Below are 21,652 nucleotides of genomic sequence, written 5' to 3'. Positions count from 1 at the left end.
AAGTCACCAGCAGCTCCATCAGAATTAATCGCTTTATAGTTTAATTATAGATCCAAAACAACAGGACCCAGTTAGACTGAATAGAACCGGATTCTGGTCCCAGATCATTGAGCTGGTCAGAGGAAAAGAAGAAGACGAAGAAGACGAAGGAGGAGAAGACGAAGAAGAAGACGAAGAAGAAGACAAAGAAGGAGAAGAAGACGAAGAAGAAGGAGAAGAAGAAGAAGACGGAGGAAAAGAAGAAGGAGAAGAAGACGAAGAAGGAGAAGAAGACGAAGAAGACAAAGGAGGAGAAGACGAAAAAGGAGGATAAGGAGAAGACGAAAAAAAAGGAGAAGGAGAAGAAGACGAAGGAGAAGACGAAGAAGGAGAAGACGAAGAAGGAGAAGACGACGAAGGAGGAGAAGGAGAAGAAGAAGACGAAGGAGAAGACGACGAAGGAGGAGAAGAAGACGAAGAAGGAGAAGACGAAAAAGAAGGAGGATAAGGGAGAAGAAGACGGAGAAGAAGAAGACGAAGAAGGAGAAGTAGAAAGAGAAAGAGAAGAAGACGGAGGAGGAGGAGACGAAGAGAGAAGAAGAAGAAGAGAAAGGAGAAAGAGAATAAGACGGAGATGAAGAAGGAGAAGACGAAGAAGAAGGCGAAGGAGAAGACGAAGAAGAAAGAGAAGGAGAAGCAGACGAAGGAGGAGAAGGAGGAGTAAGAGAAGAAGACGAAGAAGGAGGAGGAGAAGGACAAAGAGAAGAAGGAGATGAAAGAAGGAGAAGAAGAAGAAAGAGAAGGAGAAGAAGAACGAGAAGGAGAAGAAGTAAGGAGAAGAAAGAGGAGAAGGAGAAGAAGGAGGAGAAGGAGAAGAAGAAGGAGGAGAAGGAGACGAAGAAGGAGAAGAAGAGGAGAAGGAAGAAGAAGAAGGAGGAGAAGGAGGAGAAGACGAAGAAGAAGGAGAAGGAGAAGAAGAAAAGACAACCTGTCCTGACCACAGAAGAAGTCTTTTCTTCTTCTCCTCCAGACACCTGCTGGTCACGTGGCGTCCCCATTGATCTGGTTGGACTCTGAGAAGTCGGCGTCCTGCCACTCGCCGGTGATGGATGTGATGTCTTTGTGTCCCGCCGCAGGTTTCAGGTCAATCACTATTAAATTACAAAAGTCCGGCCCTCAAAGGCCGATTGATGGATGGAAACCACAAACACAGCGACCACAAAGAGGAGCCTCATGCTTTCACACACCAGACTGCCTCCACAAAACACACGTTTTTGTTGTGTTCTCCTTTTGGGCCGGCAGACTCTCATTTCTCCATGAATCCACCTCATCATACGACTAATTAATCTGCAGAATTAACTTCAACGTGTTTTATAGACGGACAACCAGAAAAGTGCTTGTTTGTACTGCAAACACTGTAAATGCTTGCAATGTTTCAAGGAGTTCAAGCTGAAGCCAAATATAAACTTTATATTCAGAGATCTAGAGTTTATAAAGTAGAACAAAACAATAAAAGAATAAAACAAAGATGGACAAGACAACATAACAACAGGAAAATATAAATACAAGCAAGTGAAGTTGTGCAATAAAACCGAGCGGAGGATATTTAAGGTGCGATAAAGATGTTAAAGTTGAATCTCTTCAGGTTCTCAGTTTATACAGAAGAGATGAAAGTTTGACTTTTCCTTTGTTTTGGTGCAGAACATAAACATGGGCAGAGAAAATGAAATAAAACTATTACAAAAACAAGAAACAAATAGAAGTAGAGAGTTAGCTTAGCTTGTCACTATAACAATATTATATATATATATATATATATATATATATATAGATATATATATATATATTATATAATATACTATATATATATATATATATAGATATATATATGAATATATAATTATATATATATCTTAATATAATATATCATATATATATCTAATATATAATAGAGAGAGAATATCTCTATCTATCATATATATCCTATAGACTCTATCTAGATTCATCTATATATCCTACTCTCCTCTCTTCCTCTACTTATCTATCTATCTCTCATCTCTCTCGTCTCTTCTCTCTCTCTCTCATATATCTCTCTCTCTCTCTCTCTCTCCTCTCTCTCTCTCTCTCTCTCTCACTCTCTCCCTCTCTCTCTCTCTCTATCTTCTCTCTTCTCTCTCTCTCTCTCTCTCTCTATCTCTCTCTCTATCTCTCCTATTATATAAAAAAGTTCTCAGTACAAAGAATGAAAAAGAAAAAGTCCAGCGATTAAGTCCTGAAGCGATAACGAAGAAGAGTTCACGGTTTGAATGTTTCTTTAAAGTTATTTAAAGGAATTATTACTTCAAGCACTGAAGGAACATTTGAAAACAATAAAGAAAGAACCAGAGCGGAAACTAATTATTTATTCTGCAATTAATTATTTGATAATTGATTATCATTTCCGAAACAATCATCTGTCCTCTAGTGTCTCAGATTTCCTCTTATAATAATAATAAATAGGCTTAAAACTTTTTTAATAAGAAATAATAACTAAAATAATAATAATCATTTAAATGAATAATTTAGAAGAAATAATCATAATAATAACATTATTAATCTCTTTGAAGACGTCAGATATAACAACATGTCACTATTATTTAACGACATCTTCTTAGCAAGCTTTTGACTGGACTCAGTATTTGTTTTATTGTGACTCAAGTGATTCATGGAGGAAATAATCGGCACATTAATCCAGAAGGAAAACAATCATTAGTTGCAGCTGCGCAGGAATAAAAAGATTATTCAGTGTAACTGCAGCAGCAGAAGAAGACTCTTGTTTCGGTGTCTCTCCCTCTGGGCCGCTTGCGTTTCTTCAGCATGAATCCTCCTCCATGTGAACACATTAATGGCCCCCCCCCCCCCCTCTCCTCCGCTTGTTTCTGTGAGCGTTTTATATTTTCAAAGAGCCGGACTCGCAGTGTTTGGTAGGAGGACCGCGGGCATGTGGAGGGATTGTCGGCCATGCATATCATCACTTACTTACACTCTGCGAGTTCGCTTTGGATCAAATACATTAGCATCTGAAAATGAGCCGAGAAACACTGGAGGGGAGAAGAAGAGTCATCACACACACACACACACACACACTTCACTTTGATCATTATGGGATGGATTGTCATGAAATATTCTCCAGAGGTTGAATGATTTGATGGTTTGATGCATTTTCAATTCGAACATAAGAAAACATGACTTTCACCGAATTGGAAAAAAAATCTTAATATCTCAAAAGATTTGAACGGAAAAGTCGAAACTTGTAACTTGAGGTTAATATTTTACTGAAACATCGGAATATTTGAGTGGAAACACAGAATAAAAGAAGCCTTTTCAGAAGCTGTGTGATGTGCTGATAATATGTGGACACAATACGAGGCTCAGTTTTTATTCTTGCAAATTTATGATTTAATAAACTCAGAATATTCAACTTTATTTATCGTAAATGTACGACAAATGTTTTTTTTGTTTTATTTGTCTGCAGACGTCCTCTGATGGAGCCACAGACCTCAGGTCAGATCTTACAGCTGATCTGGGATTATTATTCGCTCACTGACTTTATTATGTTTAACAGACTCACCTCGAAACTCTGCTGTGAAGCCACATAAACAAAATCACGTGGACTTATCTTTGATCAGAAATCAAAACAATGAAATCTCACTGACCCGCTGACGTCGGGGAAGTGGACCGGGGTAGTACAAGACGACACATTTAGGCCGGATCAGCAGGTCCAGGTCTTTGGGTCGATGGTCCGGGATCTTCTTCATGAAGGACGAGATAGAGGACAGGAAGGAGTCCATGTTGAAGACGGAGTTAAACACCACCACGTCCGACACCAGGCTGCCGACGGTACAGAGAGTTAGATGACGGTACAGAGAGTTAGATGACGGTACAGAGAGTTAGATGACGGTACAGAGAGTCAGACGACGGTACAGAGAGTCAGACGACGGTACAGAGAGTCAGATGACGGTACAGAGAGTTAGATGACGGTACAGAGAGTTAGATGAGTTAGATGACGGTACAGAGAGTTAGATGACGGTACAGAGAGTTAGATGAGTTAGATGACGGTACAGAGAGTTAGATGACGGTACAGAGAGTTAGATGAGTTAGATGACGGTACAGAGAGTTAGATGAGTTAGATGACGGTACAGAGAGTTAGATGACGGTACAGAGAGTTAGATGAGTTAGATGACGGTACAGAGAGTTAGATGACGGTACAGAGAGTCAGACGGTACAGAGAGTTAGATGACGGTACAGAGAGTCAGACGGTACAGAGAGTTAGATGACGATACAGAGAGTTAGATGACGGTACAGAGAGTCAGACGGTACAGAGAGTTAGATGACGATACAGAGAGTTAGATGACGATACAGAGAGTTAGATGACGGTACAGAGAGTTAGATGACGATACAGAGAGTTAGATGACGGTACAGAGAGTCAGACGGTACAGAGAGTTAGATGACGGTACAGAGAGTCAGACGGTACAGAGAGTTAGATGACGGTACAGAGAGTCAGACGACGATACAGAGAGTTAGATGACGATACAGAGAGTTAGATGACGGTACAGAGAGTTAGATGACGGTACAGAGAGTTAGATGACAGTACAGAGAGTTAGATGACGGTACAGAGAGTTAGATGACGGTACAGAGAGTTAGATGAAGGTACAGAGAGTTAGATGACGGTACAGAGAGTTAGATGACGGTACAGAGAGTTAGATGACGGTACAGAGTCAGACAGTACAGAGAGTCAGATGGTACAGAGAGTTAGATGACGGTACAGAGAGTTAGATGACGGTACAGAGAGTTAGATGACGGTACAGAGAGTTAGATGACGGTACAGAGAGTTAGATGACGATACAGAGAGTTAGATGACGGTACAGAGAGTTAGATGAAGGTACAGAGAGTTAGATGACGGTACAGAGAGTTAGATGACGGTACAGAGAGTTAGATGACGGTACAGAGTCAGACAGTACAGAGAGTCAGATGGTACAGAGAGTTAGATGAAGGTACAGAGAGTTAGATGACGGTACAGAGAGTTAGATGACGGTACAGAGAGTTAGATGACGGTACAGAGAGTTAGATGACGGTACAGAGAGTTAGATGAAGGTACAGAGAGTTAGATGAAGGTACAGAGAGTTAGATGAAGGTACAGAGAGTTAGATGACGGTACAGAGAGTTAGATGACGGTACAGAGAGTTAGATGACGGTACAGAGTCAGACAGTACAGAGAGTCAGATGGTACAGAGAGTCAGATGACGGTACAGAGAGTTAGATGACGATACAGAGAGTTAGATGACGGTACAGAGAGTTAGATGACGGTACAGAGAGTTAGATGACGGTACAGAGAGTCAGACGACGGTACAGAGAGTCAGACGACGGTACAGAGAGTTAGATGACGGTACAGAGAGTCAGACGGTACAGAGAGTCAGACGATGGTACAGAGAGTCAGACGAAGGTACAGAGAGTCAGACGACGGTACAGAGAGTTAGATGACGGTACAGAGAGTCAGATGACGGTACAGAGAGTCAGATGACGGTACAGAGAGTCAGATGACGGTACAGAGAGTTAGATGAAGGTACAGAGAGTTAGATGACGGTACAGAGAGTTAGCTTAGCGGTACGGGGAGCTAATTCAAGGTAGACTAATTTTTAAAATATTTATAATAACGGTAAATGGATCCTACCCACAGACTCAACAGGGCAGCCAGATTCATCACATCAAATGTATTGTGTTTTTATTGAATCAGCCTGAAGCAGATTTGGCATCAACACAATCCTGAGAACTGCAGTTTTTAAATGTACTTTTGATTTAAAAACCTTAAAGCGATGCGCTGCAGAAGAGGCCGACCTGTGTTTTATTATAATTAAAAATAAGTGAAGTAATATGGCTTCGATCCAATCAGTCTCTTAATGATCAGCTGTTATTTAATGGTACAGTAACGACATTAGAGGACTCTGACTTATTGACATGCTGCCCTGCAGATCAACAACAATCAGTCTTCTGCTCTTTACTGCGAGACGTCTGATTAATGACGACACACACCATGTCAGAGGATAATTAACCAATCATGTCAGAGCAGCTCGTTACCCAATCACAGCCTGACACGCTCATTAGGACAAACAGGTTTTCATTTTTATATTTACACACATCATATAATCGGACACACATGCAACTATAACTCTAATGATTAAAAGGGACATTACTCACATTAACACAATTATTGTTAATATTACAAGTTAGTTGAAATGTGATGTTTAAATATATAAATGAGGCATCATCTCATTAAATATGTGATGATGTCCAGATGTAAAGTGAAGTCTGGATGAAGCAGGTTCAAAGTGTTTCATGTTGTTCACATGTCAAAGGTTTGTACAGATTCTGGATCTGTCTTTGTATCACTCCATAAATCACTAAATCCTGTCAACACACAGAACTCTGTGCATCTCCTGCATGTAGTTAGTGTAGCGTGTATAACATGAGCTGTGAGTGACATGTGAACAAAGCCCTCTGCACAAAGCTTCAGAATATAGAGAGGAATGAAAGTGGAAAGTTTGGTGTATGTAAGTGCTGCTGAAGTGGAGATTTCTGCTGAAGAGTGTGAGAAAAAGCTCCTTTAAAGATATGTATTGTAACATTCATACATGTTGTACACACTACAGGTGAACAGAGTCATACATGTTGTACACACTACAGGTGAACAGAGTCATACATGTTGTACACACTACAGGTGAACAGGGTCTTACATGTTGTACACACTACAGGTGAACAGAGTCATACATGTTGTACACACTACAGGTGAACAGGGTCATACATGTAACTAACAGATATCATGAAGCTTCTCCACTTCATGACTCACATCAACACAAGTTTATATTACAAGTGTTTAATATCTACATGAGGCGTTATGTAATGTAGCTGTGGAGAGTTTACATCTACACACACACACACACTCTGATGTCTGAGTCTTTACCATGAGAGGACCTGGTTGTATCCGTACTGGAAGTCTCTCTCCTGGTCTTTGCGAACTGGATAAACCAGCTGGTTCTCGTGGAAGTACAGAACTTTCTTCAGACGAGCCAGATCCGGTCTGAGAGCCACCAGCTCACACAGGTTCAGGACGGAGCTGCTGAACAGGACTCTGAGAGAAATATCACAGAAACATCCCGTTAATGGGAGGAAGTGAACTGCAGACAGAAACATTCAACACAATATGCTTATTACTTACTTATTGCTTATACACATTCTTACTTAAAAGAGTAAAACACCAGCATCCTGCAGCTTTAGGGACATTTACGACTTTTTTAAAACATTTTTAATGCCACTCTGAATTTAAATTAACCCTTTCAATAACTAATAGATGTTTATTGTAACATAATGTTAACGTGAGAGGCATTACATTAAAATAATAGATATAAAAAAAAAAACAGAGTCTGAAAAGTCCAAGCAGTTCATGAAGGCAGCACGTAACGGTGTGACGTCATTATCGTGAGAGACATGATCCGGCCAACCCCAAGGTCACAGTGACCTTTGTGCAACAGAATCTGGTCCTTGAGTCCAAGTAGAGTTTGTTCCTGAGAAATCATGAGAACGCAACGGACACACGATAACATAACGCCTCGGCTGTTCAGGTCTGATGACGCGGCCCGCCGTCTTCTCCTGCGGTCATTTCCTCATCCTCTTGAACCCTGTGAAGCTCCCTGAGTGACCCCACCCCCCTTTGATGTGGTTTCTCCACGAGCCGCTGCGGATCCCGGCGAGCCCCTCAGATCTGGATTAGGCTCATTTCCTGGACCTGCTCGGGCCTTTCTTCAGAAAAGTGGAACAGGAATCGCTCTGACTGAAACCAGATGAGTCTCGTCTATTCTGACTCTTCACTCCGAGAGGACTTCCTGTTGAGTCGGGGTTCAGACCTGCAGGACTTACTGAGTAAGTCCACGTGGACTTGCACAGGATCCGATTTAACACACTCGCCGTTTTACTGAACGCAGCTCCGTCTTCTACCAGAAGTCGGAGTTTTCTTACCGAACAGCCGAAATGAGCCCGAAACCAACAAACGATAACCTCTGAAGATAAACATCGACCGTGAATCATGTTTGTACTTGATCCGCTTTTAAAATGAGTCACACTGAAACCAGCCGTGTGACTCACAGCTCCACTAACAAACACTCCTCGCTGCAGCGGGACTTTACCAACTCTTACAAACATAACTATGAATGTCACGTGAATGAGTGTTTACCTGTCCAGATTTTATCTTTATACATTCTTTATACATGCTTTTAGAATCTTTGCGATCACTCAAAGCGCTTCACAACACGTCATTCATAGTCAGAGGACCATACAAGGTGCACATCACACACACACACACACGATCGAACCTGCGAACCTCCAACAGGTGGACGACCACTCTACCTCCTGAGCCACAGCCGCCCACTGTCACCTGACTGATGTCACCTGTGTGAGCCTCACCTGTATGATGGACAGGCGGGGATGGTCTGGCTGAAGTGCAGCGCCGCTGTTCTCGCCCTCCAGTGCCACTTCTTGGCGGGCAGCGTGAAGACAGAGCAGCCGTCGATGTTTTGTTGCAGCAGGTCGATTAGCTGTTTGTGAGAGCCGCCGTAGAACGCCTCGACCAGCAGGACGCTGGGCGCCGGAGCGCTCTGACAGGAGACAGGAGATCGTCACACATTTGATTCATCGTCAGTAAAGTTTCAGATCTGCTGCTTCTGTTTTATATAACGTGAATATCTTTGGACATGTAGTGACATCATCCTCTTGATTGTTTGCACGTCAGCTAAATGAACTTAACACACACACACACTAATCCAGAAAGACATCGTCAGATTAATAATGAAGATAATCGTTAGTTCAAGCCCTAAATATTGGTTTAAGTTGTTTAATGAAAAGTCTTCTGTAGAAACTGAATCTCTGAGCCGACATTTGAAGACGTCAGCTGGAACATTCTTCACTTTTCTCAGAGTTCCCCGACCTGGGGTCACCAGATACACATTAATGTTCTTCCCTTTGTGTGTAGGGTTTATAAACTGTATACAAATGTGCAAACAAACTAAATAGATGATTACATGTAAAGTGTGCAGCTGATCTTTCTAAATGGAAAACTATTGTTGCAGAAAGTTAACTCTGCAGCTACAAACCACAATAAATCAGAACACATGCAGCTGATAGAGAGGATCCATTATGAAGCGAGGAGGAAGTGGACGTCTTTCTGTCCTTCCTCTGAATCCCCTCCGAGTGATTTCCAGTCCGCCCTGCGTTTAGCTGCCCACAAAGGAGCTAATGCAGCTGCAGCACTCAGCGCCCACAGACTGCTCATCACTCAGTATCTGCTCGCATCAGGAGCAGGAAATGAGCTGCGGGCCAGATATGGCTCGGCACAGGTTAAATGTGCAAATGTGTCAAAAATAAAATCTGATTGGGAACAGAAGCATAATGTGGGTCCATTGTGCTAAAATGGGCCAATCTATTTCCTGAATGCTGCCAAATAATGTGAAATATGAAAATGTAAACGTGCCAAAAGAGAGACTTCCTGACCTTTAAAGGAAGACATGTGGACCACATTCAATAATAATAATACACATTACTTTCATTATCATGTGACCCGAGACACACATGTCCGTCCCACTGTCTCAGAGGGGACGTCTTTAAATGTCTTTATTAATAATAATGATAATAATACATTTTATTTCAAGACAGCGATAAGAACAGCAGGACGTTGGAGAGCAGACAAACAGAACCAGAGATAAGCTGCAGACACATGAAGAAACAAGAAAGAGAAGAGGGGGGGGACAGAGAGTGGGCTAGTTTGAACAGGTGAGTTTTGAGGTGGGACTTGAATGTTGTAACAGTTTCAGACTGTCGCATGTGTGGAGGGACGGAGGTCCAGCAGCTGAAGGCCCCCGTGGTGAGGAGGCGTGATGTGGGGATTGTTAGTAGACCAGCTGAGGATGAGCGGAGGGAGCGGGAGGGGGGGGGGTACTCCTGAAGGAGGTCAGATAGGTAGGTGGGGGCGAGTTTGTGGAGGTTTTTGTAGGTGATCCGGGATTGAACAGGGAGCCAGTGAAGGTTCAGGAGAATGGGGGGGGGGTGTGTTCAGAGGATCTGGTGCGGGTCGTGATCCGGGCAGCGGCGTTTTGGATGATTTGAAGTCGGTTGAGCAGTTTGGTGTGAAGGCCAGAGAGAACAGCATTACAGTAGTCGATCCGTGATGTCACAAAAGCGTGGACCAAGACTTGTGTACGGGACAGGGACGGGCGGAGTCTGGAGATGTCGCGCAGGTGGAGAAAAGCAGCGCAGTTCTTTATGTGGGTGCAAAGGAGCGGGTGCTGTCCAGAGTGACACAAAGACTCTTAACTTTAACGTCTTTAATCATCTGTGAACGACTTCTTGTGTCACTTTGATATAAAACTGATGAATCATCTAAATAATCTGTTTCATATCCACGCATAATAACTAATAACAACGCGACCACAAGAACCAGATTAAACAGCGAACATTGAACGTTAAATAAAAACATCTTACTTTATTTGTTTCTCTGCTCATCGTGCTTTAGTGGTTGTTTGTCTGACACACACCGAATATTATTTTATATATTATATTATCTGGATCTTATGTGTGTGAAAAATAAACAATAAAATAAGTCGTAAATGATAATAAATAATAAAGTAAAAGAGTGATAAACATGGACAGAGATGGAACTTGAGAGATTAAATATAAAAGGTTTCTACCAAAGGAAGGAAATCACTGGAATAACCGGAGGCCTCGCGCCGACAGGAAGGTTGTTAGTAAATGTGAAATGTCTCCGGGGGATTCCAGCCTCGCAGACTCATCTCACCTAAACACCTTTCCTCGCCCACTAAGGGTTAATGCGGGGGGGGGGAGCCCCGTCAGCCGGAGTAACACCATCAGGCTGACTCACGGGCTGGAAATGTTTTTCTGCTTCTTCATGAAGCTGTGGGCGAATACACTGCTTCATCCACGCTGAGGTGGGGGGGTGACCGTACCGAGAACTTTGATACCAGTGAAGTTCCACGATTCTCGATACCACAAACAATAACTCCAACATACTTATAATACATGTGCCATAACGTTACTTCAGACTTCTGCCAGGAAGAGCTTCAAACATCTGCATTCATCTAACTCTCACCAGAAACTACATTTTACAAGATTACATTGAACACATCATGATAGTGATGGCGTCGTGCTCTCGTGGTTCAGCTTCCTAACGCACCAGAAGGACTGTCCCTGTGGTTAGTGAGTAGAGCCTGAACGCACCATAATGTAACTCTATGGAGCCTCTGTTCCCCGGCTAACATGTTAGCAACACACATGTGTGTTGCTAACATGTTAGCAGGAATAATAAAGTGGTAGTGAGTTTACTGCGTACTTTCGGAGGTTAACGTGTCGAAGGGACACCGTTAGTCTCGAGCGATACCGTAGAAAAACTGTGATGAAGAGCAACGATCACAATCCTGATTATTTAACACGATTACTTTGACTTTGGGAATATCCTGCATTTAAAAGTAAAGATTGAACATCTTCTTACTAAATGCATCAATCTGCTGCACTTTGTTCTCGTAAAGAATTGAATCAGAAACTTATCGGTAGCTTCGGATGAAGACCTTCCCGGGCCTTCCCGAGCTCCAGCCGGCGCCGCCGCACGCGGACGAACTGGGTGCGCTGGATTTATAACACGAGACAAAACGAGTGTCGTTGTGAAACTGTATGCGTTTTTTATCTCGAGCATCTTGTTCTTCTAATCGTTGCAAACCAAAGATGTAATTACCAGCGATATAATCCCACATTAACAATAAATATAAAAACATGTCGAGTTAATAAGCCGCGAGACAAAGGCCGTCACGCTGGAGGAAACACAATGTTTTAAATATAATAGCGGATTGTTTTTAATTGAGTTATTGTTTAAATAAATAATAACAACGTTTACACACCGCTGTGTGACTGACAGACTGAAGCAGCTGCTCGGGTCACACAGGAACATGTCATATAAATATATAAATATAATTATCTATAAAAAGGAGCAGAGAGGATTAACGTGAGGAGCGACTTGCTCGTGTTAATTGAAGCCGTATTTAATCATCAATCTCAGTGTAATTATCCAGACGAGGTAATCTGTGCTTCAGCAGCGTCTCCCATCGTTCACTGCAGTATTATATTATACACAAAGAGAAGATCATCATTATCAGGTGTCAAGAGGCCCCAGAGCATTTCTGCCTTTAGCGCTGAATATCACAAAAATAAAGTCTTTAAATGTCCAAAGATATTAACCCCATAAATATTATAAACTGTGCAATTATACGGATTATAGTTATATACCTGCGCAATTATTCAACGGTGCAAAACTCAAATCACCTGCTGTCATTCCTGTACGCTACATTTCATGCAATAATAATCTAAATATTACATTGTATTTATGTAATATAAAGTAATACACATATCTTTACATATGTATTGTTGTTAGATATTGTATATAGTTTTACTTTGATTTACATATTTATGTGTAATTTCCCTGCAAATTGTTTTCATTCATTTCTCCACAGGAGTGTGACGTGTGCTCGTTCTTCTCCAGAGACACTCGCTCTGGAGAAGATCCTATTTTAAAAACTTTAAAATGTTGACTATAAAACAAACAATAACCTTAATGTATTACATCCTACAACTGGCTCATAACAATAAGAGTTTATTCCCCTCTGTAGTTTAGAGGTTATCCACCACGAACCTCTGCCCGCTGAGCTTTTATTGCACCGCTCTCCTTCACTTCCTGTCTGCCGTCAGTAACACACAATGTTGTCGATTCATCTCCGTACGATCCTCAACTTAAATTATTCACAATATTAAAACACGTTCAGCTCCTGCAGCACCTCACAACAGATGATGTCACAATATATGTAATGTTTTCCATGTTATTGTGCTAAACAACCAGAACACGCTTCAGACAGCGTGCGACAGTGAGAACAGTCAGAGCTCAAACCGTACATGCTGAAATATTGTCTTATTATTATTGAGGGATTTTGTAGCTCGTTAATCATTCAAATGGCTTCATTGTCCCAATAAAACAAAGTATCATCAAGTGAAGTGTGACAGTTTATTGTTGCACCAACACGCTGAGTCAAAGTTAATATGTTTGTGTTTATTTGAGCTGTTTAGATCAAGGATTCATCTTGTTTATATTAAAGTATATATATATATATATATAATTCATTATATTAAAGTGAACATCAAGACATTTAAAGACTTTGGACTCTGAGGAGCTGGACGGACATTTTTCCTTATTTTCTGATATTTCATATTAATCATAATGAAAATAACTTTGTTGCATTCTTACATGAACACAAAGGATCTATTTGAGAAATGAAACGTTTATCCTTCTCTCATAATTTAAAAGCTCTGGTGTATTATATTATATATTGTATCTCGTGTAATATTCATAACTGCTGTGATGAAGTTTAATTTAAAGCACGAGTCATATTGTGTGTAAGACATATAAATCAGTATTACAGCAGATTAGAGCTCAATTCAGACTGTAAAGCATTCAGTCAGTCAGTTTTTCATTTTATTGGAGTTTTTGTTTAATATTTACGGCTTTTAACTGTGTTGCGTTTGTTTATCTGACACATTTGTTTTGCAGCTTTGTTTTCTATAACTCTACAACTTACCTTTTACGATTAATAACGTATATATTTATATATGCATAGCTACTCTTGTACTTTAGGTAGATATAGATGTGTAATATTTACATTTTAGTTGTATGTTCTACTTTCTTCTTATTACAGGGAAATATTGTCCTTTTTACTGTGGAGCTACTTTACAGATTAAGTAAAAATAATCTGTACATTTTTAAATCCTGTTATTTTCCTTCATAATAATTGTTTTACAATAAATAATAAAAGTATGATAGATGTCAGATAAATGTTATAAAGTAATAATACAGATAATTATAATCAGTGTTACAGAAGGCTGCATCTGATATATTCTTATTGTTTAATGTGTAGTTTTTGAAAAGTACACAGCTAAATAAAGTAAAAGTACCTAAGCACTGTGCTAAAGTACAGAACTTGATTATCCAGTGACTTTCCATTACTAATATACATTTTATAGACTGTAAACACTCACGTAAAGTACATTTAACTCAAAACGTACTCCGCTAAAGTACTTTAATAACGTATTATTATCCTGCCTCGGGATAAATAAAGTATCTATATATTAACCTGCAGTTCATCCTACTGTGTTTAGCTGTTAGCTGTTAGCTCTGATAGCCAAATACAGCAGGACAGCTAACAGCTAACAGCTAACTAGCTCCCCCCCTCCCGCTAAAAACAACCCGCGTCGACCCCGTTCCCGGCCAGTAACAGCCTCCCGGAGGACCGGAGCACCGTCCCGGCTGTTTCTAGAAGTAACCCGGTGAACGGTGTCCTCACCGGAGGACAAACAGCGGCCCGAGTTCCCTCACAGGGCCGGCTCATTCACTAGCAGCGGGACTCACCTCTGACTGCATCTCCACTGACGTGCACTCTGCTACGTCATCACGTTGCGTTTTGAGTCGAGCCTGGCGGGAAGAGCTTCCTCTCTGAGGGATGTTACAGGAATTCATTCATTAATGCCATGTTACTTTTAATATAAAAGTATTACTCATGAATTTACTTTTTCATTGTACTACTTTGTTTTAGCGCGTATCCATTCACCACCATATAAATGACAGGAAACAGTTCAATATTAAAAGTTACATTGCATTTAATTCCCTTGACATTTTATTGAATTTAAAAGGTTAATATCTTTAATTGATCTATTAGTAGATCAGCAGATACAGTAATAACAATTGTAAAATTTAATTCACTCCAGAATTGTATTTAGGTACAATTTTGAGGTACTTGTACTTTACTTGAGTATTTCCTGCTACTTTATACATCTCAAAGGAGATGTTGAACTTTTCACTGCACTACATTTATCAAACAGCTTTAGTTACTTTACAGATTTGGATTATTAATACAAAATATAATAAATGATAAGGTATGATCTGTTATTATAGATGAATCTACCCAGCAGTATATACATAAATAAAATTTACACAACATTAAAGTGACAAACACATATCAACAATTATACCTATATATTATTCTGCAGGATGAGGACTTTAAGTATATTTTGATAATAATACTTTTGTTCTTTTACTGAAGCAATATGAATGCAACAGTAGTTTTACTTTGTAGTAAAACAACTTTTAGTGAAGTAAAACATCTGAGTACTTCTTCCTCTGATGCTAATGCTAGTACGTTACCATCAGCAGTTTATTTACGCAGGAGAAGACGGCACATACAGCACCAGCCTGTGGAAATATTATAACATCCACACACAAAAATAACACGATGTATGTTGCTGAGTATTATCAGAGGACTGATGTTTTTAAACTCTTTAATAAAACCAGTACGTAAACTTGTAACCTGTTATCACTAGCATTCATCCAGGGAACAGATTCAGGGTCAGTTTGAGTCTCTGCTGCTGTTTCACATCAAAATACTTTTTATTTAGTATTCAAAGAGTCGGAAATGATCCTGTCAAGTCTCGTCTTCATCCTGAGGGTCGGGGTTTGATCCCTTTCTTTCCCTTCCTTTGACGTGTCAGAGATCCTGATATAAAGAGTTAAACAAGGAGCGAAGACAACTACCGAAGAGATACATCGTGACCATGAAACGGTTGATTCATGGAAAAATTGGAAAACAGAAAAAAAGGGAAGGCTGTGAACTCCTGAAAACCTGTTGTGGACGTTTAATGAAAACGGAAATGTTTTCAGAAACACGTTTCGCTGAACCATTCTCCGAATACAGGAGAATGTTTCCAAACGAGACGCCATGTTGGTTCAGTTTGAAACACGTTGATGGTTTTTCTCACCTACCTCAGATGAAACCACGCCCACCTCCGCATGACGAGAGCATCAGCTGTGCTGTGATTGGCTCGTGCTCTACTAGCAATAGCGTGCTGCAGGAAAACTTGGCACTTCCTGTTCCCTCGTCTCAAAGTGAAGGTTTCTTTCATGTGTTTTGGTTAGAAGCCTGAAATAAGTTAAGTGGTCACACAAGGCGAAGAGATTTTAACGTTTTGTTCAACGTGTCTTAAAAACGTTGGCTGCTAACAAGTGTCAATGAGACTAAACAGCATCACGCTAACATTAGCTGCCGTTAGCTTAGCGCTGGTGACGTGAAGTCATGTGACCTGCTGTAGCTCCTTTCCAGTCGAACGTTTGCTTCTTACTTCAGAAACCATCAAAGTGTTGATATGAGGAGATTATTATTATAGATATATTATTATTAAATATCTTAAACATTTGTTTGTCACAGATTATTTTCTGCAATAATCCAAAACCCAAAGAAAGGTGTTGTTGGTTTCAGTGGAGGAAGCAGAGATCTAAAGTAAAATACTTCATCCCTGCTGCTCAACCCAGTGTTCACTGCAACACACCATGAACATATGTGTGTCTCTTCATATGAACCTGAAACATTGGTAAATTTCCCTCGCAGCTGATACAATCTGCTCTACAGAGAAATCAACGTGTAAGCAAAGTGCAGATTTCCACATATTGACGCGGAGAAACAAACATTACTGAGAATATACTAATAATTACTTTGGATAATTAGGTCGAACTTAATAGCATTGAATTAGCTGTACATAAGATAAATACTGAGTTATTGCTTGAGATATGAAGAAGTTATAGTTATACGTTTATACTTCCTACTCTGAAATATTTATTATAATAATAATTGTATTTATAGAGGGGTTTTCAAATACTCAGAAGTAAATATTCTTAAACTAAAAATACACAACATGAATTACACATTAAAAGCAGTTGTGAAATCTTAAATCTCCAGCATATCTTAAAGATCTCATAGTACCTTATAAACCAACTAGAGCATTGCGCTCCCAGACTGCAGGGTTACTTGTGGTTCCTAGAGTCTCTAAGAGTACAATGGGAGCCAGAGCCTTCAGCTATCAAGCTCCTCTCCAGTGGAACCAGCTTCCAGTTTGTGTTCGGGAGGCAGACACACTCTCCACATTTAAGAGCAGGCTAAAGACTTTCCTTTTTGATAAAGCTTATAGTTAGGGCTGGCTCAGGTTTGCCCTGGATCAGCCCCTAGTTATGCTGCTATAGGCTTAGACTGCCGGGGGACACCTCCCTGCTCTCTTCCTTCTCTTCCTCTCTCCTCCCCTCCCTCTCTTCTTCTCCCTCTCTATCTGTATGCATTTATGTAAATGTATGTTACTAACTCATCATCCGGGGCATCATCCCAGAGTGTCTGTCTCTCATGTGGCAGGTTGCCACTGATAAAGTTTACGTCAGGATCAGGAATCGTGGCTGCGCCTGCTGCCCTGGTCCTGCTGGACACCGGGAAGCCTTTTTGACATTTTCCTGGATTCATCCAAACTTTCTCTTTTCCAACACAACATCATTTCTGTCAAATGTTGTATTTGTACTATGTTGTTTATCCTGTACACACGACATCTATTGCACGTCTGTCCGTCCTGGGAGAGGGATCCCTCCTCAGTCTCTCCCTGAGGTTTCTAACATGTTCCCCCTTTAATTATGGGGTTTCTTTTAGGAAGTTTTTCCTTGTGTGATGCGAGGGTCTAAGGACAGAGGGTCTGAGGACAGAGGGTCTAAGGACAGAGGGTTTAAGGACAGAGGGTCTAAGGACAGAGGGTCTAAAGACAGAGGGTCTAAGGACAGAGGGTGTAAGGACAGAGGGTCTAAGGACAAAGGGTCTAAAGACAGAGGGTCTAAGGACAGAGGGTTTAAGGACAGAGGGTCTAAGGACAGAGGGTGTAAGGACAGAGGGTCTAAGGACAGAGGGTGTCGTAACCTGTACAGTCTGTAAACACTGAGACAAATGTATAATTTGGGATATTGGGCTATACAAATAAATTTGATTTGAAAAAGATGTTTATGAGAATTTGTAAAGTGCGAAATGCAAAAATGTTTATTGTTTATTTGTTGTTCATGTTATTAGTTTAGCTGCAGAGCTGTGAACAGAAACGCTGCTGAATGCTTTCATCAGGTGTTTGTGAGTTTGTATCCTGATGTGATGATGTGAGAGGAGAGAAATGTGACGGTAACACGAGGACAAGGGTGTGTGTGTGTGTGTTAATGACTCAAACAGAGCAACAAGAAGAATAACACAGTTTTATTAAAATTTAATTTGGCTACATTTATTCGAGCATGGTCATTTCCAAGAGAAATTAAAAATTCAATAATAATAATACTTCAGACGTTTTCTTCATCTTCATCATCTTCAGTCCTTCGTCACCTCCGCAGCGGGATGAATAAAGTGGATTTTTTTTAACTCTCAAAAATACAGTGTTTTCACAATAATGGTATCAAAAGTTCCTCAAATTTAGAATTTCCAGTAGTTTCAAAGGAAATAAAGCAAAAAACAAAAACAATTAAAATGTTCCAAATACGCAGACGCTCTATTCATATTGCTGCTCCAATAATCAATGATTCTTACTAAAATATATCTATTTGTGAGGAACTCTAATACTGTACACTACAGTATGAAATAAATAAAATTAAGAAATATAAAATGAGTCACATAAATAAAATGGTAAATTCTCAAATAAAAACGAAAGAAAATTGAAATTTATGTTGGAAAATTCAACAAAAAAATAATACTGACAAGAAATACTGTCATAGAACAAAAAATAAAATACAGAAAATTGCACAAACATATGTAAACTAACAGTCTATCTATACTAATACTGACGAATGAAAAGCAGGATGAAATATTCATTAATACTGAAGCCGAGCGGAGGACAGGCGGTGTACACTGTACAGGGATGGCACTTTGCAGAAACAGGTGAAAGGTTTGCATATAAGGCTTTCTCTGGAGAAAAATTCAACACACAAAAAAAGGCTCTGTCCTTTTTTAATTTTATCTTTTTAAAACGGAGCCCTTTCATATTCCGCTCCTCCCCCTCCTTTTAAGACTCACATCGACATTTTATTTTGAAAATCACACAGGTTTAAATGTTCCTTCACATTAAAATAAAAAACTAATCAGGAGGCCCAAAATAGTGTGGTTAGTTGGCGAAAACAGGATAAAAAAAAAACGTCACAGTAAAAGGAGACAAAGAATACGACAATAACACTGACAGGAAGTGACCGCGTGTTCGAGGCTTTTTTCCCTCTTTTATTTTTTTTATTAATTTTCTTTATTTTGTAGTGATTCGGGAGTCGAGTGCAATTTCCTGAAGTGGGGTTTCGAACACGACGAGACACGAAGTTAAGAACATTATAGCACCACACAGCTTTTAGGCCTTTATAATACTGTACATTAAAAACAGCTTCATTATAATGAATTATTACTTATTCTTTTATCTTATTTTTTATTTTTTGCATAATGTGGATTCTTTAACAATCCCACCAGCTCCATGACTCCGGGTCGGGACTGTACGCAAGAGAAGAGAACATGTTTCTGTGTTTGTTATTCTTTCACTTTATACAAAGTATTACCAGGTTCTCACAACCTAAATGTAAAAATAAGTTAAACAATCAAAATCGTACCACGTAAGTATTCGTGATCAGATGTGTTTCGGATGAAAGTTTGACATGTTTGGAAGAATTTCTCGTTTAATTAGAATTTCAAGCTTTATGTAAACTGAAAATATTTATGACAAAACAAGACATTTAAATAGAAATTGTGTTTCACTATTTTCAGACATCATTATTATAGACCAAATGGTTAATCCGTGTATCGATAAATGTAGTCATCACAAAGTTAGCATTGTGGTTAGCGTCATAAGATGAAAAATTTTAGATTCAAAGTGTGGAATAAAATAGCAATACCGCTAACAAACGTTAGCACGAGCTGTTAGCAAGGTAGCTAATGGTAAAAATCAGATTTTAGCTTTCTGGTTTTTAAAGAAAATATAAAAAGACTGACGATTATTTTCATAATAATGTTCGGTTATAAAATGTCAGAAAATAGTGAAAAATGTCCGTCACAGTGTCTCACAGCCCTGATGTCTTTAAATGTCTTTACACGTCTTTAAACAACTTTAATTGTCTTTAATTGTCTTTACACGTCTTTAAACATCTTTAAATGTCTCTTAATTGTCTTTAATTGTCTTTAAATATCTTCAAATGTCTTTAAATGTCTTTAAACGTCTGGAAATGTCTTGCTCTGTCACGTAAATATAAAACAGAAAAGCAGCAGATTTTTATATTTGAAAACAGACTTTAAAGACTTTTCTGGAGAAACTTTATTTAAACATTAATCGATTATCGAGTTGGAGATTATTTTGTAGATCCAAGTTAGACTTTTAGATTTTCAGGCCATTAAAGTCAAAATAAAAGTAAAAGATTTTAAGGTAACTTAAGATTGAAATGAAATAAAAGAGTTATTTTCTTTAAAGGCGGGGAAGATGCAATAAAAGATAAATGTGGGGTTGAATAAAATAAAAGTCTCCTCTCTGCCGCGTACAGTCCCTTCACAATAAAAGCATGTTCTCTGAAGCCAACGTGACAAATGTTCAAAAGCTTTTTCTTCTTCTTGTCTCCGGATCAGTCCTCCGGGTCCGACTTGCCGTCTGTCTTCCCTTCTCGTGAACTCTCGTCCATCAGCCGCGTGTCTTTGCCCTCACCGTCCCTCGTCGAGTCCATCTGACTCCTGCCGTCTCCTTCCTCGTCCTCGTCCTCCTCGTCGTCCTCCTCTCCTTCCCTGAAACTTGCCTCCCGTCTGTCCATCACCTCCTCGTACATCTTGTCGTCCACGTCCCTCTCCTCGCGTCCTTCGCTGCCGTCCCTCAGGATCGTGCCTCCGCCGAGTCCGGCGTCCTCCTGCTGGTCCTCGGGGTCAGAGTACCCGAGCGGACCAAGCCCCTGCAGGTAGGCTCGCCTCATCAGCAGCTCGGTGGGCTCCGGGCCTCCCACCGCGCCTCCTCCCCCCTTGTCTCTGGCCTCCCTCTCGGCCGCCTCACGCTCCTCCGCCTCCCTCTTGCAGTAGGAATAGCGGTGGTTCATGTGCTGCGAGTACGAGCCCGAGTGCGAGAAGCGTTTGCCGCACTTGTCGCACTGGTAGGGTTTCTCTCCGGAGTGCAGGCGCGAGTGTTCGATGAGATGGTGTTTGTGTTTGAACGCCTTCTTACAGATCTGACACTGGTGAGGACGCTTCCCTGCAGACACACGAGCACACAGGAGAACATCAGCATAACAATCATTATAACAATCATTATAACAATCAGCATAACAATCATTATAACAATCAGCATAACAATCATTATAACAATCATTATAACTATCATTATAACAATCATTATAAATATCATTATAACAATCATTATAAATATCATTATAACAATCAGCATAACAATCATTTTCACAATCATTATAACAATCAGCATAACAATCATTATAACAATCAGCATAACAATCATTATAACAATCATTATAACAATCAGCATAACAATCAGCATAACAATCATTATAACAATCAGCATAACAATCATTATAACAATCATTATAACTATCATTATAATAATCAGCATAACAATCATTATAACAATCAGCATAACAATCAGCATAACAATCATTATAACAATCATTATAACAATCAGCATAACAATCATT

General features: G+C 39.9%; 2 protein-coding genes across 6 annotated transcripts in view; both read right to left on the bottom strand.

The window, feature by feature from the left end:
- gtdc1 (glycosyltransferase-like domain containing 1) overlaps positions 1–14,517 on the bottom strand; it is a 42,190-nt gene extending 27,673 nt beyond the window's left edge. Inside the window, exons 1-5 of the mRNA XM_029426551.1 lie at positions 14,457–14,517; positions 8,473–8,663; positions 6,977–7,144; positions 3,671–3,849; positions 1,025–1,130 (exon numbers count right to left, since the gene is read on the bottom strand). Coding sequence (XP_029282411.1) covers positions 1,025–1,130; positions 3,671–3,849; positions 6,977–7,144; positions 8,473–8,663; positions 14,457–14,501 — 689 coding nt within the window. The 5' untranslated portion in view covers positions 14,502–14,517. The remainder of the gene's footprint in view (positions 1–1,024; positions 1,131–3,670; positions 3,850–6,976; positions 7,145–8,472; positions 8,664–14,456) is intronic.
- A 3,677-nt stretch (positions 14,518–18,194) lies between these two features.
- Positions 18,195–21,652, bottom strand: part of zeb2a (zinc finger E-box binding homeobox 2a) — a 64,513-nt gene continuing 61,055 nt past the window's right edge. For all 5 annotated transcript variants that reach the window (XM_029426561.1, XM_029426563.1, XM_029426562.1 and 2 more), the window contains one exon: positions 18,195–21,198. In XM_029426561.1, coding sequence (XP_029282421.1) covers positions 20,588–21,198 — 611 coding nt within the window. In that variant the 3' untranslated portion in view covers positions 18,195–20,587. The remainder of the gene's footprint in view (positions 21,199–21,652) is intronic.

Source organism: Cottoperca gobio, unplaced genomic scaffold (genome assembly GCF_900634415.1).
Source record: "Cottoperca gobio unplaced genomic scaffold, fCotGob3.1 fCotGob3_200arrow_ctg1, whole genome shotgun sequence".
Classification (NCBI taxonomy): Eukaryota; Metazoa; Chordata; class Actinopteri; order Perciformes; family Bovichtidae; genus Cottoperca; species Cottoperca gobio.
Note: the sequence above shows the minus strand (reverse complement) of the source record. Positions and strands in the feature narration are given on the sequence as shown.